General features: G+C 36.0%; 2 protein-coding genes and 1 long non-coding RNA gene across 5 annotated transcripts; 1 reads left to right on the top strand and 2 right to left on the bottom strand.

Moving 5' to 3' along the window:
• The first annotated feature begins 283 nt into the window (after positions 1-283).
• On the top strand, positions 284-1621 carry LOC146900507 (uncharacterized). Its single transcript, XM_085736951.1, has one exon. The coding sequence runs from the start codon at positions 284-286 to the stop codon at positions 1619-1621; it is 1338 nt and encodes a 445-aa protein (XP_085593077.1).
• A 3198-nt stretch (positions 1622-4819) lies between these two features.
• Positions 4820-5976, bottom strand: LOC146900506 (uncharacterized). Its single transcript, XR_015023613.1, has 3 exons — positions 5569-5976; positions 5201-5295; positions 4820-4856 (listed from the first exon to the last, which is right to left on the bottom strand). It is a non-coding gene; the product is annotated as an uncharacterized LOC146900506 (long non-coding RNA).
• Positions 5977-6607: 631 nt separating this feature from the next.
• LOC146900505 (trafficking protein particle complex subunit-like protein) lies at positions 6608-16886 on the bottom strand. Of its 3 annotated transcripts, none has more exons than XM_085735102.1 (9): positions 16379-16886; positions 16231-16292; positions 15704-15818; positions 15474-15597; positions 14718-14798; positions 13978-14319; positions 10174-10340; positions 9262-10085; positions 6608-8905 (listed from the first exon to the last, which is right to left on the bottom strand). In XM_085735102.1, the coding sequence occupies exons 1-9, from the start codon at positions 16735-16737 to the stop codon at positions 7383-7385; spliced, it is 3597 nt and encodes a 1198-aa protein (XP_085591228.1). In that variant the 5' UTR covers positions 16738-16886; the 3' UTR covers positions 6608-7382. The 3 variants fall into 3 exon arrangements, with proteins under 3 accessions (XP_085591228.1, XP_085591229.1, XP_085591230.1); XM_085735103.1 differs by having other exon boundaries at positions 14718-14782; XM_085735104.1 differs by lacking the exons at positions 15704-15818; positions 16231-16292; positions 16379-16886 and having other exon boundaries at positions 14718-14815; positions 15474-15587.
• Between the last annotated feature and the right edge of the window lie 937 nt (positions 16887-17823).

The following is a 17823-nucleotide window of genomic DNA, read 5'->3' as shown; positions in this document are numbered from 1 at the left end:
TTAAAACTGAACCACTGTGTAAAAATTTGATTTTGGCCAAAATCTGTGTCACTCGCCGTGGCGAGCTTCATCACTCGCGAGGCGAGTGTTCTTCTTAAACCCAGATTTTTTTCTGCTTACTCGCCACTGCGAGTAGAGCTGCTCGCGAGGCGAGTAGCTTCAGAACTTGAATTTTTTTTTCTGGTTTCCATTTTTAGTGATGCCAGTTATGCTGATTTGTTTCCATACTGATATTTAACTGTTATATTGTATTGTGTATGGATTTCCTGGCTGTTTTGCAGGTATGGCTCCTAAGAACTCTCAAAAGAGAAAGAAGGGTGAAACCTCTGCACCCCAATCCTCTAGAAACCAAAGTTTTGATTCAAACAGATTTAAAACCCGTTACCATCAGGATAGGTACGTCGAGTTACTCGACCAAAACATGTGGGCTGAGAGAGTGTTTAACATAAGCCCTAACGGACCTTATGGGGAAATTGCGAAACTTTTGAAAGATCAAGGGTGGGACAGGCTTTGTAACCCCATCACCAACCTAAATGCTGAGCTTGTGCGTGAGTTTTACGCCAATGCTCTTCCTGAAAACCCCCTCACTGATATCTTTCCATATGAGACTATTGTCCGGGGTCACACCATTAAATTTGATAGGGCAGCCATTAACAAATACCTTGGCAATCCCTTCGAACTACCCCATGACCATGAGTATGATGAATACCACACTAAGAGGAACTTGGGGCACTTTAAGGTTGATGAAACTCATGAAGAAATCAAACGATTTCTTTTGCTTGAGGGTTTCAACTATGACAAGAGTGAGGCCGGGAGAGAGCATCGCTGCCAATACAAATTCATGACTAACCCAGCCAAAATCATCCAGAAATTTATCCTCTATAATGTCATGCCTAGTAGCCACATGTCTGATTGTGTTGTGGAAGTCTGCCCCCTCATTTACTATATCCTTAATGGCAAACCAGTGGACATAGCTCGAACCATTGCTTGGGAGTTGAGGAAAGTCGCTTTACAAGGGAAGGGTGAGCCAGCAGCCCGCCTATTCTTCCCCGGTCTCATCATGGGACTCATTAAGGATACCGGTATGAAGCTTCCTTCTGCCGTTCATGAGAAAATTCGAAACCCCATCAATGATATTTTCATCACCCGTTTCATCATGGGTGAATCTAAGAAAGATAAAGGTAAGGGTAAGCAAGCTTCATCTTCTCAGGCACCTCCTCCACAGGAAGAACCCATGCCATTCCAACCCACTGCTGCCTTTGATTTTGCTAGCTACGTTCAGTGGCAACATCAAAGCAATATGCACACTTGGAATATGCTGACAGCTCAAAACCGTGCAAACACATACTTCCAACAATCTCAGTATGTCATGCAGCAGCAAGTAGGCTACCCACAGGAGGTGATGGATCAGTTCATGACACCACAGGCTTTTCAGAACTATGTTAATTGGCCTGAGGGCATGCCAGGTCCATATGGAGGGGTTGGAGACTTTGCAGGGCATGAGAATGCAACCATGGGAGAAGATGTAAGTGGTGATGAGGATGATGATAGAGATGATCCGGCAAATGTACCGAGTGCTACATCTTCTCACGATGGCTCGGATGATGATATGAAATCTTAAGGAGGAGGAAAAGTATTGAAAGCCAGTTCTTCATAGAGTGATTTTATCAAGCTTTCATTCATTTTCTTGCTGTCTTCCTTATATTTCATTTGCTTTCTCTTTTGATACTTTTTGAACAATGTTACTTCTTTTGTGTTTTGATTTAGCACTAATGACTCAGTTTATTTTTGTATTAGTACAATCGTATTGTGTTATGTTGTATTGTGTTTCGTTGGCACAATTAATTATCTTAGTATTGTTTATTTTCGTATTATGATTAGTTAAATTCATGTTTAGCATATATATTTTTTTTTTATGATCAAGTACCCTTGTGGTTTTAATAGCCAAAGCTTAAATTTCAATTCTCAGATGATTGATATTGATTCATAGTTACGATTAAAAGCGCAAAGCCAAGGTACAATTTTCCAGTTTTTCTAGGTTTTTACTCGAATATGGAATGAGTACTTTGCGCAAATTTCATTTCATTTAGTTCTTTACAATAATTTATTTGTTTGTGAACCACATAGTACTAGCCTAAAGTGAGGAAACCTCAAATGTTTGTACATATGCAAGGAGACCGGCTTTCATTGTTTAACTCGGTTGTTTTATGTTAAATCCAATAATTGTTTTAAATTGTGTGAAGGCATGGAAGTGATCAAGGCACATTTTTGTTATTGAGTGAAACTTACTTGACCACAAATAGCCTACCTTGTGAGAAGAGCGAGTACTTGCTAACCCACTTGAGCCAAATGAATCAGAGTCATCAATTATGAACTGTCAATTCATAAGCACAATGCTTGATGAAGTTGCCTTTAAATTTTTCAAAATTCAGTTCATCTTTGACGCACTTTAGGACTCTGATATGTTTTTAATTGTTGAACCCTAAAATTTCAATGTTATTTGTCCCTTTTGCCTTAGAGTAGAGGAACATTCAATTAGGGTATTTGTTGATTCAAGTTGGGGAGAGAAGGTAGATGTAAATCTTATGTCAAGTACTATGGTGTAATTTTATCTTTGATCAAGACAACATGTTGTTGTAAATACAAAAAGAAAAGAAAAACAATGTGTACATGAAAAGAAAAAGAAAAAGAGAAAAAGAAAGAAAAATCCAAAAAGAAAATAAGTTGTCAAGATCAAAGTGCTTCATGTTTAAGCACCAAGGGATTGTAATGATTGGTAGGAAAGGTTGTGAAATTTAATGGTTGATACAAGGAATGTTCCTGATTGTTAGGCTTTTTGATTTCAATTGCCCCACATATGACATTTCTTTTGTAGCCAAGCCAAGTTATAACCCTCAAAGACCTTTTGATCCATGTTCTTTATGCCTTTTGAAATGATATTTGGATGGACACATAACTTGATTGGAATGTTAACATGATTTCCGGATGTGTGTTCATAACCCTCATTTATTTGTTTTCAATTGTTTATCTACTTTCAAAGAAGTGTGTTAGGTGTGGTTCGTGAATATATGTATTATTGTTTTGAACTATTTGGCATGAGCTTTGTACATAGGACTCATCTCATATTAGTCGTAGAATTCTAAATTAGTTGGAAACTTAGCCTTGCACGCACATTCATTTTGAATCATTATCTGAGAAAGTTTTCAAAACCTTTTGTACTTGTGTCTTGTTCTATTAACTTGTTTGATTTTCAATCTTTTGTTTGAGGACAAACAAAGAGTTAAGTTGGGGAGAGTTTGATAAGTGCTAGGAAGTGATATTTTCATGTTATATTTTAAAGCACTTTTGTTACTTGTTTTGCAAGAAATTTAAGGAAAAGCCGAGATAAAAGTGATAATTGCCTTATTACGCTTTAATTGCCTTACTTTACCCAATTGTGCAGGATTTAACCTCAAGACACTAAGCAAGCATGAAAAAGCCAAGAAAAGTGCAAAAGGCCGCAAGCACTACACTGCTCGCGAGGCGAGCACAGCAGCTCGCAGTGGCGAGCTTCAATTGAAGCCACAAAGCCGTGAGCACCCCCTTGCTCGCGAGGCGAGCAGAGCTACTCGCCGTTGCGAGTAAGGGCGGTTTGACCCTCCCAGGGTGACGTGGCAGAAGCTTAATGGGGAAGGAACCAGTACTCGCCATGGCGAGTAAGGCTGCTCGCGAGGCGAGCTCAAGCATAGTGGGAATTCTATAAATAGCCCACTTGCTATTCTTTGTAAATATCTAGGAAATATCTAGGGTTTCTATTTTCTTCTTAGTTTTTCACCTTTAGATATTTTTAGAGAGAAAATAGGGTAGTTCTTCATAGAGTGATTTTGGTTTTGGAAGTTGGATCTTTATTTCTTTGTTGAGACATCACAAGTGTAATGAATCCTTCCTTTTCAATCCATCCTTGCAAGGCTTCCATGATGATGTGTAGCTAAATACCCTTTGTTGGGATGTGAGGTACTTGATCCTTGCAAACATGTAATCTTTTGATCTTGCAATATATGGTTCTATCAATTTATATTCAATATTGTTGTTGTTCTTGTTCTTAATGCTTTCAATGAGATTCAAGATGCTTTGGACACAAACTCTTGAATCTAGAGCTAGAGTAGCAATATATCTTAGGTTAACTTCTTTGACAACTTTGTTAATCTTGTGATAATCACCATAATCAAGAGTTTAATGCTTTCGGATGCTTAATCAGGCTGGACACGGTCGATTAAGTTATCCGATCGACTTTGTTATCGTTTAAGGGATTTGGACACGAATGTTTAAACGATAACTTAGAAATAATTATATCACTTTGGACACGAAGGGTAGTTTAGAATTGATTGTGATAATGTTGTTTACAAAGCTAGAATTCGTATGGATCATTAGGTTACGTGTGACGCTTGGTTAAGGAACGCTACTCCTAACAAGTTTCAATCCTTATTTATCTCAACTTTTACTTTTTGCCATTAGTTTAGTTAGTTACATTTCAATTCAAACAAACAAGTACTCTTAATACTTGGAATGATAGTCGATGTTAAACTGTCATTGATAACGCACTATTCCCTGTGGAGACGATACAAAAATACTTATCTCGTTTGATGCAAAACTACTTCATCAATGCCAAATTTAGTTTTCAGTTCCTAACTAAATCACTGTGAAAGTGAGAGTGGTGATGGAGGTCTCAGTGAATTATATGTAGAAAAACTATAATGAAGAAAAACTAAAACACTAAAACAACACATGAAAAAGTAGAAATTAACCCTTTTTTTCCTCTGTTGACTGCTTGCCATCATATCAGAAGCTGCTTGTCCATCCTCAAATCCATTGTCCATCTAAATTTTCAATAAAAGGGTGTGTGTAAATAACAAATAAGTAATGGATTCAAAACATTAGATTTCAAAATTAATCAATGTACAAAATACATATTTTTCAGTAATCATTCTAAACCAAAAAAATCAAAAGATACTTCTAAACCCATTATTTCTATCTCAGACTAAACCCATTATTTCTTCTCTCTCAAATTTTTTCACTTCTTTGTGGTTGCAATTTTCACTTATGATATACAAACTACAATCACTAAACAACAACCCAAAATCAAAAGACCAGACCCTCAATTAAAATCAAAGATACAATTTTCTGAAGATATTTACATTAAATTAAATTAAATTTTTCTGACCATATTTCCTCCAAGAATAATCATCTGGTGGAATATCAGCCATCTTCAAGCTAATTGCAGGAACCCTAACAACCCTCTTCAATCTCATTTTACTACTGCAATAACCCAATTCAGAATATCAGAAAAATTAGACATGCAATCGAACATACAATAAATAAATTAAAAGGCACAAATTGACAAAAAATATAAAATTGGGGTTTAGGGTTCGGTTGGGGAGGAAAAGGAAGAAAAGAAGTGAACACAAAATCAACAAAGCCAACAACTTCAACAAAACAAAACTTTAAACATGCATGATATCAGATTGATCAAAAGAAAACAAAGAAATTGAACCCTAACCAAAAAAAATTCTGTAAAAATAAAGAAATCACCTTGAATTAAAAATCTCAATCCTTTTTCTTTCTCTTCTTCTCAAACAAACCAATCCTCTTCTCTCTTCATTGTTCTTCCTTCTCTTCTCCCTGGTCCTTCTTTCTTCTTTCTTCTGTCTTCTCTCTTCTCTCTTCTTTCTTCTTTCTTCTGTCTTCTTTCCCCTTCTCCCGTTCCCCCTTCTCTCGTTTCCTCTTCTTTTCTTTTCCATCCTCACCGGCGCCGCCCGATTTTCACGACGGAGGAGAATGGTTCTCCTCCCTTTCTTCTCCCGTTCCCGTTTCTCTCTTCCTTTTCTTTTTTTTTTCTTTTCACATATATAGGCAGGGGAGTCCAATTAATTAATTTACCAAAATGCCCCCAATAAGGGCAAAATGGTAATTTGAACGGACATGTATTTTCATATTTAGTTTAGTAGATAGATGTCATAACTAATTTTTTGTGTTAACACTTGCCTTTTAGGAAGAAGAGGTCTTGATAATTCAAAGTTTAAAAATTGTTTCATTCAAAAATTAAACTTGAACTTTTCCCAAACAATTCATCATTTATTACTAATTTTTTTAATTCAATAATAAACATTTTAAAACTAGAAAGGCCAAGCAACTGGCCAAAAAAGTAAATATGAATATTATTTTTTTTTATTATTATTATAAATTTTGTACTTTAAATTAAATTATAAATTTATTAAATTTTTCATTAATTTGAGCTATTTAGTCTACCTTTATTTTTTGTATATTTTATAAACTAGAATTGAAAAGATACTCCCTCTAATCCTATTTATAAGAGATATTTCGGTCAATAAAAGTTGATGTATTTGATTCAAATTCTTAATCAAATATATCACCTTTTGTTGATCTAAATGTTTCTTATAAATAGGACCAATGGGAGTATCATATATAGTCAAATTTTCTAAATTTCATGTTAAATATTTAAAAAAAAAAAAAAAAAAAAGTCTTATCTCATTGGTTTTTTAAGTTTCTTAGTCCATTTAAACGTATATCATATCACTTATTTACTTAGATATGTTTATATGAAGAGGGATTTTAAACACACTAACAAACCATAGCGTATTGAGTATATTATTTTACCTCTCTAAGTATACAATCAAGTATTCTCGCCTCTTGAGATTATAATATAGTAAGAGGCAAATGTGTTCTTAACGATAGAATAACGAACAATTTGCGTGCATATGAAATTATGAATACAAGGCAAACTATCTCATGCTAATCCAAATCACTAAGTGAGGAGTTAGATGTACGTGAGATGCCACTCGTCCTATTACAAAAGGTATGAGTTTTATGCATAGGCAGAACGTAGAAAACATATTCAACTGAAAATCATAGATCAAAATAAATAAAATTGCTCACTCCTGAGACTTGCTCACAATTCTTTACAATTCAAATTGCAAGGAATTGCATCCCATTGCACTAAACCAGTGTACATTTGTTGGTTAACAATAAACATATCATGACATGATCTGACATCTCAACCCCTGCAGATAGAGTATCCCACTGAGCAACCCTAGGCTCCTCCAGCAGTTGTTGAAATAGGTAGACTCTACAGTGCAACTGTCTCAAAGCACTTCATCATCTTCGGCGACTGGTTCCTCCTCTATGTCTAGTGACGTAGCAATGAATATACAGAAAAATAGAAAAGAAGATATGATCAACGTTATCTTGTAACAAGGAATCAAAAGCAGACCATGTACTCAGCTTTTCCATGTAAAATATTTTGTACCCCGGCCCAGGAGTACAGTGAAGTGATTACAAAACTAGGGGGAAAAATAAACGATCAAGAAATTGACAATGTACAAGATTTATTCATTATTAACTCCAGACTCCTCCACCCTAAAATTTGTGGAGCCTGCGGTTTTGAAATGAGGTTTGGAAGGGAAAACAAAAACTGAGTTTGAAGAGTTTGAAGGCTGATATGCTGCTGAGTATCTTGCAGATGTCATTGAAAATCTAGGTAACTGTTGCATGCCTGAGGCAAGTGGGACAAGTTTATAACTGACAATGTGTTCAGATTTTGGAAGAACGTATACAGTGTCATTATGATACCCACATAACACAAAACTTTGTGCATCTGCCAATGAGTATTTGATTTCTTGCAGCAATTGTGTCTGGTTCAAAATTCTGATACAGTATGTGAAGGGATCTCCCAAGATTGCGTAAGGGGGACATTCCATTCTCACAATCAATGGCGGTAACTCCACATTCTTATCCGGCAGTTTTTGTTTAGTCACAACCCACGAAGACAACGTTGTGGTAGAAGCAGATTTCTCATCAACCCCCAAGTCCCTCCTCCATCTCAAACATACAGTTCCTAGTCTGAGCTTTGAAATGTTCATATTGGAACTGACTGAAAATACTTTCTTGAACTCTTCCCCTGGAACAAGAAGTGCGGGTTTTGAAAGCTCTTCACTTCCATGTTGTATGGAACACGTCCTTTCAACACCATCCTCTTCCTCTACAGAAAGGGACTTCAACCTTAGTGGAACCTCAGTGCAGTTCTTCGCACTAACAATGAGCACAGTTTTTTGGTTCGAGGGCAGTGATTCTGGCTGATCAGACTCCGAGGCTTGCTTGTTCTGTTCAGAGTCCGAGGCTTGCTTGTTCTTAGTGAGTAACAATGGGTCTCGTCTGAATGGCATCAAGTAATGGTGGTTAATAACAATAGCAGTGGTCCCTTCAATTTGCAAGTTCTTATGGACATGGACCATCTGTGCATTTGATTCACCACTATTTGGAGTATAACCCAAAGATACATAAAGCATGATGGGTTTAGGTCGGTGCCACTTAATTTCTAATCTGCATGACCAAGAATCCCCATTTTTAATAAAGGGAACAGAAATTAATCCAAATGACTGTTGTATTTTCTTTATATTATCTGAATCTAATTGAGAATCATCTTCCCCTTCTGGTCCAGATATACCAAGCAGCTGAACATGATGGCTGTCCATAGAATATGGCTCGGAGTCTCTTGGACTAAACAAACCACCTCCCTTCACATCCACAAGATTGATCTTCAATTCACCGGAGTAGACATCATGGCCTTTGGAGACCAATGTTACAGGTACCAGGAAAACCTCTCCCACTAGTGCAGGACCTGAGGCACCAAGACACAGATCTACCTGTGGATCTGGTTCTTCCACTTGGGTAGACTTCTGGCCAGAGAACACAAGAACTGCATCTTTTATGGGAACAGTTTGTATACAATCCTCCAATGTCCAGAGAGGTAAGCTATCCAGTGAAGCAGGACTTTCAGCTCTGCAGCAGATTGTGAAGTGTGATCCAATTTTCGCAATAACAGACAGGCATTCAAGTTTTCCACTTTGATCTGAAAAATGATAGTGACTCAAATTACAATCAAAAAAAAATGCATAAAGTGAACGCAATACTTCTAATAGCAATAGATGTGCATGTGTCGATGTGGACACTAAGTTAGGTTAGATCATACTTTTGAACCACGACAATAATAGACAGAACGTGCTGAAAGAGAAGTCTGATAAATAAATCCATACAAATTTTGAGAGAAATACAACAAAATTGCACGAACAGCAGAATTTAAAGAATAGAAGATCGGGATGGGGAGCATCAGATGAATAGAAACTACGAATGTATGTGCCTAGTTTAATTGCTTATAGAAATATTTAAAGATGTACTGGATAAACCTGTCAAGGGTATCTGACTTACCAGATTGGATATTATAGGTCAACCGTAGCCATTTATTAGATACAAGCAAAAGAGACGGTGCTCTTTCTGTTCTCTGCTGTTGAGTATCACTGCCTTCTACAGATTGATGATTTTGGGCATTTGTTATGAAGAAATTACAAGAAGATCGGTTGAACTGGATTTCTAATTGATCGATCTCAACAGTAAGTGGTAAGTGTGAAAGAAGTGATATTGTTATCAAAGTTGAGGCTCCAGGCTTGATTGTCTGTTCATGGAAAGCAACAGACACAAGCATGACCAACCTAAGCGGACTGACAAGATCAACCTCAAGCTGAACTGATTCATCGGCAGTAATCTTGAGATTACTAGAGTCTTCACTCTTTGAAGACACTGAAGCGTCACCAACAAGCTCAAAAACCTCCTTGTGTACAACTTCTCTTTGCCGTAGATTTGCCGGACCAGCTGGACCAGTGTCTCTCTGGACACCAGTATCGGATGATATTGGGAGTGCGGCCATTTCAAGGGAATACTCCACAAAATCTTTAATAGTACCATTTTTCCGTGAGCACTCTCGCAAGTAACCCAGGACCTCCCACAATAAAGTTACCCATCCCTCTTTTCTGTATAGACTAGCAATACCATCAAAAATCTGCTTTGCGTTGACAATATCACCTTCAGCAAAATATTCTTTGGCCATCTGGAACCCACAAAAGGAACTCATCCTCTGAATTTTAATACCACTGTAAGATTCATAAGCTTTTTTTAGAAGAGCAATAATTTCAAGAGAATCTCGGAACCTTTTTCCTTCAGAAACAGTATAATGGGTGTACTCTTCGTCAGTGAGACTGCATATCCAAATGGAAAACAATGATTTAAAATTTAAAAGATAATACATGACAATATGAGCTTTATTACTATTCAATTATGACTTACGGTAGCATATCAACATTATCCCCTTCCTCAAGTAACCGAGCAAACTGACCGACATATGCAGAAGGAACAACTGAATCAGCACCGCTATCAACCTCATTGGGAGTTTCTGACATTGAGATTGCAAGCTCCAGTGCTGACCTCTTTTCACTCATGTAGTGAGCTGCCAACTGTTTCAGAGAATAAATCAAGAACACCCATTGAAATTTAGAACGCATGAACTCTAGACAAAACAACTTTGCACACACAAACATGTAAATATAACAAATTATTAGATTCTCATAGAAACAACATGCATGTTGTGAACAGAAATGTGACTACAAGTGTTATGCCAAGGAAGAGCAACCCACATACGGGTAAAGTAATCAAAATTTGACCACACATTGAACCGGCATAGGTCCGATTCAAGGTTCAAAGGTCTAACCGGGGTCGGACCAGTAATAGTGTGTGTGTGTGTGTGTGTGTCTATATATATCTGTTGTCAAAGCGGAAGTGCGGCGCGGCCACCCCAAAAATTGGTGCGGGACGGGAGCGGGGCACGTAGCAGGCGCTATTTTGTGGCGTGGACACTAAGATATTTAATACTAAAATACCATATTGTTCAAAAAGAAATACTAAAATACCTTAAACATTACTTAAAATTCATGAAGTATTCATAATTCATGAAGTTAACGTTTCAAAATTACAAAACTACCCTTAAAACGGTTTAAAGTAATGGGCAAAACCGTCTTCCTGCTTGGTGTGTGTGTAGCGGCCGCTTTCGCATCATTGAATTCGCCCAGCACTGGTGAATAGCAGGCTGCTTTGACCGCTATTCACATACGACACGCTTCGTCGCGGCTAGGAGCGGTAGGCTGATTTTTTCCGCTACGCTCCGCTATAGCGGGCGGCGCGGACGCTATTGACAACAGAGATTATATATATATATATATATATATTTGTATATAGGCGCCATATCTAGTGTGAATGGATTATTAATGTGAGAGTGACAGGAACAATTTCAACCCATGGATTAAAATAGAAGGCTTAGATTAAATAGTCAATTTTATGAATCATGTGCATGTCTAACTAATCAAATTCCCACTACTCCTGTGCATCATTTGCATCCTCTTGTTTCTAGCAAGAATTCCTGGATTGGCAAACACATTGATCCTCCAGCATCAACTACGGCCAACATACTACTCTCTCACGCATTTCATCTTTTTCTAAAATAAAACTTCGAACGCAAAGGAATTTTATATTTTTGAATAATGAAGCTGGCTAAAGTAATATTGCAGATTAAAAAATTATCACATTTGGTCCCTCCAATAATGGATACAAACTGATCAATCATATTTGACAGCACCTATTCCACGAAAACGAGATTAACTGAACCTCCAATAAGGTGTACAGTCAGGCTCCAGCAACTAAAAAAGCAATCAAAAAATAGAATTGGATATATAGAGAATTTATTTTGTTCAGGTACAAAGAAAAAATACAGAGAAACATAAAGTGCTGCAAAATCAGGGACATAAAATAATGGATTGGGCTATTTTTTAAATTTGGGTCGGCACTGGTTATACTGCAGGTTGGGAGAGTATCATATTTGTTTTTTGACAAAATCATATTTTACAACTTCCTTCAATATAAATGTCTTCAAGACTGAAAATCAGATCTTTAATTTTTGTGTGAAGAAAAGAAAACCAATGAAATCAAATGAAAAATCATTTGTTTAAGGTCATGTTGAATTCACCATGAAATCCAAAATATGAGAGGTGAAAGGGGTTTGACGGAGGGGGACTTCACAAATAGACTATGCCTTTGGTTTGTACATGTGAGAGGGGTTACACAATGGCAATGTTCATATTTCATGCCAGTGGGTACTTGATAGATGCTGGAAAAATGATGTTGGCAGCAGGTTGAAGATGGACAATCAACCATAACAGCTTAACAAATCACAAATGAAACCAGGGAGGGTGAGAGATGCATGTGATTCACTTAAAGTGAGGTTTTAATCTTAGCCATATATTACACACGCACACATGCAACAGAACAGCAACAACAACTAAGTCTTAACCCGCTAAGTGGGGTCAGCTACATGGATCAAATGACATCATAATGTTCAATTATATATCATATTTCTATCCAACTCATTAATCTAGATCTTTTTTTAAATCTTAATAGTTTCTCTTATAGTTTTTCAAGGTCTTCCTCTGATTCTAGTGATTTGACTACCCTATATTTGATCTACTCTCCTTACTATAGAATCTACAGGTCTTCTCTCTACATGCCTAAACCACCTAAGCCTAGATTCCACCATCTTTTCTACTATAGGTGCGACCACAACTCTATCTATAATGTTGTCATTTCTAATCCTATCATGTCTAGTCTAACCACACATCCAACGCAACATCCTCATCTCTGCTACGCCTAATTTATCATCATGTTGGTGCCTTATAGCACAACATTGTGTCCTACAACAGCAACAGTCTTACAGTTTTCGTATCACATAAAACATGTTAATACCTCCTCCATTTCAACCACCTATAGCTTGAATTCGACCCGTGTCACTCACAATAGGGTGTAACTGCTGAATTTATGGGTTCAAGCTTCTAATATTTGGGTCTGGTGGCATATGGTTTTTAATCTTCATGGTGGGCCTTTTGTTTGGAGATGGGCATGAGTGATACCTAGATATGCAATATTTAGCTTGCTTACAGGCATACATCAGAGTCTCATATGAAAAGATATAGAGGAAACTAGTTTTAAAGATTAATCAGTGCACGGATAGACTCGCCAGATGAAAATTTAACAGTGGCCAATATAAATAAATTTTGACAGACAAACAAGGGAAAAAAAGGCTACGTTACTAGCAAAGACGGACCAAAAAGAACTTGGAATAGATTGTAGAATAAGGATAGGAGAGGACAGTAAAATAAGAAATTAAATGAACATAAATGTGAGGGGGGAAACGACAATTTCCTTCTCTTGTTTTGATGTTTAAAATGAACAAGGGCCAGCAAATAGAGATTTTTAAAAAAAGAAATTATAATGTATTCTCATTAGTTTATCTTTGTACTAATAGGCCAATATTGAAATAGTATATTATAAATGAAACTTTTTTGGAAACTATTATAAATGAAACTTAGAAATATTAAAAACGATAATAGGTGCTTAGTCAATTTCTCCTCCAACGTCCCCAAAATTGGGGGCGCTCTAAAAAGTGATTCCTCATGATTTGGAGGGTTAGATATGATCCTTTATTTCCCTTCCCCATATTTTGGGAGGGTTTAATTATAATATTTCCTTCCATTTTGAATAAAGGCTGGCGTTGAAAGACCAAAGATATAAGTAAAAATAATTCGATTTGGTTCAATATTCACACAAGAATTATCAAATACTATTACGAATATAACATTACATTTTATCAGGTAACTTTGTTAATCAAAATATTAGTTTGGGCTTTTAGTAGATTATAATAAACCAATGATAATTAAAACAAAATCATGAAAAGATGCCATCAAAGGCATTTAACACTACTTCTACTTTGCTTGCAAATAAAAGGTCGCACAGTCACAATTTCCATTTTGAAAACCGCTAAAGAATCAACCATATCAAAACTGTCAATATAGTAATTAGTATCACTATTCCAATGGTGCCACCATGCAAGAATTCTACTATTGGACTTTATTAAAAAAAAGTCTAGAATATAACGGAAATCTCGATGCTCATGAGCTATATTATAAAAGCTAATAAAAATGGTCTAGCTGTTTGCCTTTCTAAACATGTAATGTATGACAAGCTAAAGAGTTAAAGAGGGGTGCTAACCTGATAGTAATAAGCAGGATAATATTCCCACTCTGACAGTGGTTTGGATGAAGAGCCTAAAATAACAGGTGGAAAGTTTTGAGTGATTTTTGAACTTGTCTCCAACAGTTCACCAAATACCAAATATTGTCTACTCATCCACTCCCAGTGAACAAATATTGCGTCTGGAGCACCAACTAGCCTTTTATATGTATTCTTGTGCTGGCGGAACCATGTCACTGCTTCTGTAACCTTCCCACTATGCAGTAACAATGTTGATATCTTGAAATGCAGTTGTTCAGAAACAGATTTTATCTCAACTAAGCGTTGTACAGCTGGTAACCTTGTTGTCACTCCAACAATCTGTAATGTAATAGAAACAGAAAATGGATGTGGCAAAAATTTAGCGTTTTGGAGACAAAACTAATAACCACAGGCATTGAAATGTTCATGCAACTTCATTAATTACTATAGGTCATAGGAGAGACAGTATGGCAAAATCAGGTAGAATTGCCCATGTTAACATATGTACAACATCAGTTGCTATCTACACTCATGGGAGGATTTGAAAAAATTCTCCTCACAACTCACAAGGCTCTTCATATACATAAGGCATAAAGACAACTAATTTTATATTCACTAACACAACCAACAGATGGATGGAGCATATAAAACCAACAATAGCATTCTCAATCTAGGCATAGATATATCATCAGTGGTAAAACAAAATCAGATAACTAAACCACAAAAATTACACGCACCTCTCGCAGTGTATGATAGGCCTCCTCATAAAATTTCATTGCTTCTGTCCAGTCACTTCGAAATTCTGCATATACAGCAACCTAGCAATTCATGGCATCTAGATAAATAATGCAAACTTTTATTTTTGTTAAAAATATATAGAATGCAATGCACACTTGAAAAAGGTTCATTTATAAGAAATAGCTGTAGAATGGAAAAATAAAGTCAAAAGGCACAAACCAACCTATACCACAATAAATACCATTTCAGTCCCTACTCCTTCTCAATGGTCCTTTTCAATTATTATTTTCACTTTTGATTGCAAAAGTGTCACCTCATTTCTATTCTGTTTCATGATTTAAAGTGTCGGCACATTTGAAAACAAGAATAAAGAGTAAACAATGTGATAGTTTTGTAATAAAAAATGTAAACAAGACATAAAAACAGGAAATGTTATCCAAAACCATACATGCCCCAAGTTTTTCATATTTTTATACTACTACTGCTACTAAAATTGACTAAGTTTCCATAAATAAAAAAACCAGAGAAAAATTCAGAAACTGAATAAACTAAACAGGATTTAAGCTGATAGGCATGTTATGAAGTATTGCCACTGATACAACACTAGTAATAATTTGAAAAAATGCACGTGATAGTAGTCATTGTTTTGTGTCGCGTGTGGAACGTGGCTTCAATATAAAGTGTCGGTGCTATAGAACATATTAGTAGCGCAACCCAATTACTAAAAAAGAAACAACAAAAAGAATGACTCGTACTTTGAAGCAGTAGCGAACAATCAACTCAACAGAGCTAACATTCTTCTTCTCTATCCTCTGTTTAACCCTCCTTCCTTCTTCTCTATAATACACACCCGATAATTCTGAAAATATATTCGCCAACCTGCACCCAAAACAATAACATTCCCATTCATAAACTCGGAAAAAAAAAAAAAAAAAAAACACACACACACACACACATCAATAAAACTCCAATAAAAATCACCTACCTATTGAGAGACAATTGAAACTCTGAATCATCATTAGGGTTCAATATAACAACATATTTTGCTTCTAATTCCGCTCGTTTCCGTAACGCAATCATTCTATCTTCACTAACCTCATCTACAATCGAACAATAAAAATCACACACTATATAAATTAATAAAAAAAAATTGAAAATAGCTATGAAGCACACACGGACACCAAACACGACACTGACATGTTGACACCAATAAAATTAAAATTATGAGAAAATGACAAATCAATGCAATCACATGTGTCTGTGTCAGGCATTGGGACACGCTTCAATCAAGAAAATTAGTGTCGATCCTTCATTGAAAATTAGCAATGAAGCACACACAGACACATACACCGACACATCAATACCGGTAATTTTTTAGAAAATGACATTTCAATGCAATCACATGTGCTAGTGCCGTGTCATCGGTGTCAGTGTCAGATACTAAGACACACCTTCGATCACAAGTATAAGTGCTACATGGAAAATTAGTGAAGGTAAATAAAATATACAAACCATTTGCATTGGTGTGAACAAGTACAACAACTAATTTAATATTCCTTGCACGAACAACATTTCTGCAAAAGCAAAAAAATAATTAATAAAATGATAAAAAAATATGGAAAATTGAAAATGATGAGAAAAATGAAGAAAATGTTATTACTTGATGGAATCAAGATCAGAGCAAACTTGAAGCCACTGAGAAGGATCACCAAAAACACGATCAGTCGGAAAAAGCGAAGCAACAACAGAAGGAATCTTAGTACGGTGTTTAAGAAGCCAATCACGTTTCAAGATACCGTTAACGATGAAAGGAGGTTGAGAAGTATTTCCGATTGAATCAGGATCTGGTTTCTTCTTATTGAAGAGATTGATTTTGGATAAATCTGGAAGTGCTAATGTGTTGATTGGTGGTTGTTGTGATAATAGATAGGTTGAGATTAAGGGATGAAGATCGGGACAACCTACCAGGGAGGTTAGGGTTATTGGTGGTGTTCGTAATTCTTCTGGATATTCTTCCATTGTTGTTGTTGTTGTTTGAGATTGGATCTGGATTTCGTTGATGAAATGCAGTAGCTACTACTGCTACCAGAATAATACCAGCTTCTTCAACACTTGTTCTCTATAGTCATCGGGTTTTAGTGATAATCGAATTAGGTCCAGAGACAGGTAAATCTTTTTTTTTTTTTTTTGCAGTTTTTATTGTATAGGAAAAAAAAATTGACTTTTATATTTTTATTGAAATATTTGTATGATTTTAAATTTATTATGTTTTTTTTTATCATAAAAATTTAGGATGAGATGATGGTAGATCAATCCGAAGCAAAGAAAACACTTAAGAAACTTTCAGATGGATTTAAGTCATGTCTTTTTACCATAAGGATGGTGGAAACCGAGGCAAGGAGACAAAACTCTCTAAAACACGAAATGCAAAGTCAGATGTGAAAAATTCATTTGTATTTGACATATAAAATGAATTGTGTGAAAAACACTTTAGTGCGCCAAAGTCATGTGACTTTCAATGCGATAAAGTCATGGCAGCACGATCGATCAAAAATAGGGGCAAGGACCAACCATTAGTGTGAAGAATTAAGATGTGGTGACTTCAAGCGCGCAAAAGTCACTAAAACGCATTATGTTTTACTTTTTCTCTCTATTGATTTGATTTTTGTGTCAATACATACTTTTATTATAAATTTATAGTTGCGCCATAAATTGTTATACAACTCGTTGTTTAAATAACACATCTCTTTTTTATTTTACTAAGCTTAAGTTTTTACTAGTGACTCGGATATCAATAGTACTAGTGCTTCTCTTTCCTTCAAGACAAGTCTACAATACCATTTTGTGCCGAGAACAATATACTACTCGTACTACAAGATATACTAAACCATTTCTTATTTGATTTAGTGTGAAATTCGTACACCAATGGCTCATAGTTCATACCCTTGCATCGGTACTTTCATTTGCACCTTCCCAACTGTACTTAAACAGCTCTCTCCATGATGTTGGGAACTCAATTCAAGAGCCTCTGAATCACGGTGAAAATTTGTTTAACATACGTATGTCTGAACATGCAAAAGTAATCAGGCAATTTTACAAGAGTCC

This window comes from Medicago sativa, chromosome 8 (genome assembly GCF_051527215.1).
Source record: "Medicago sativa cultivar Bolivia chromosome 8, Bolivia_mono, whole genome shotgun sequence".
In the NCBI taxonomy this organism is placed as follows: domain Eukaryota; kingdom Viridiplantae; phylum Streptophyta; class Magnoliopsida; order Fabales; family Fabaceae; genus Medicago; species Medicago sativa.
Note: the sequence above shows the minus strand (reverse complement) of the source record. Positions and strands in the feature narration are given on the sequence as shown.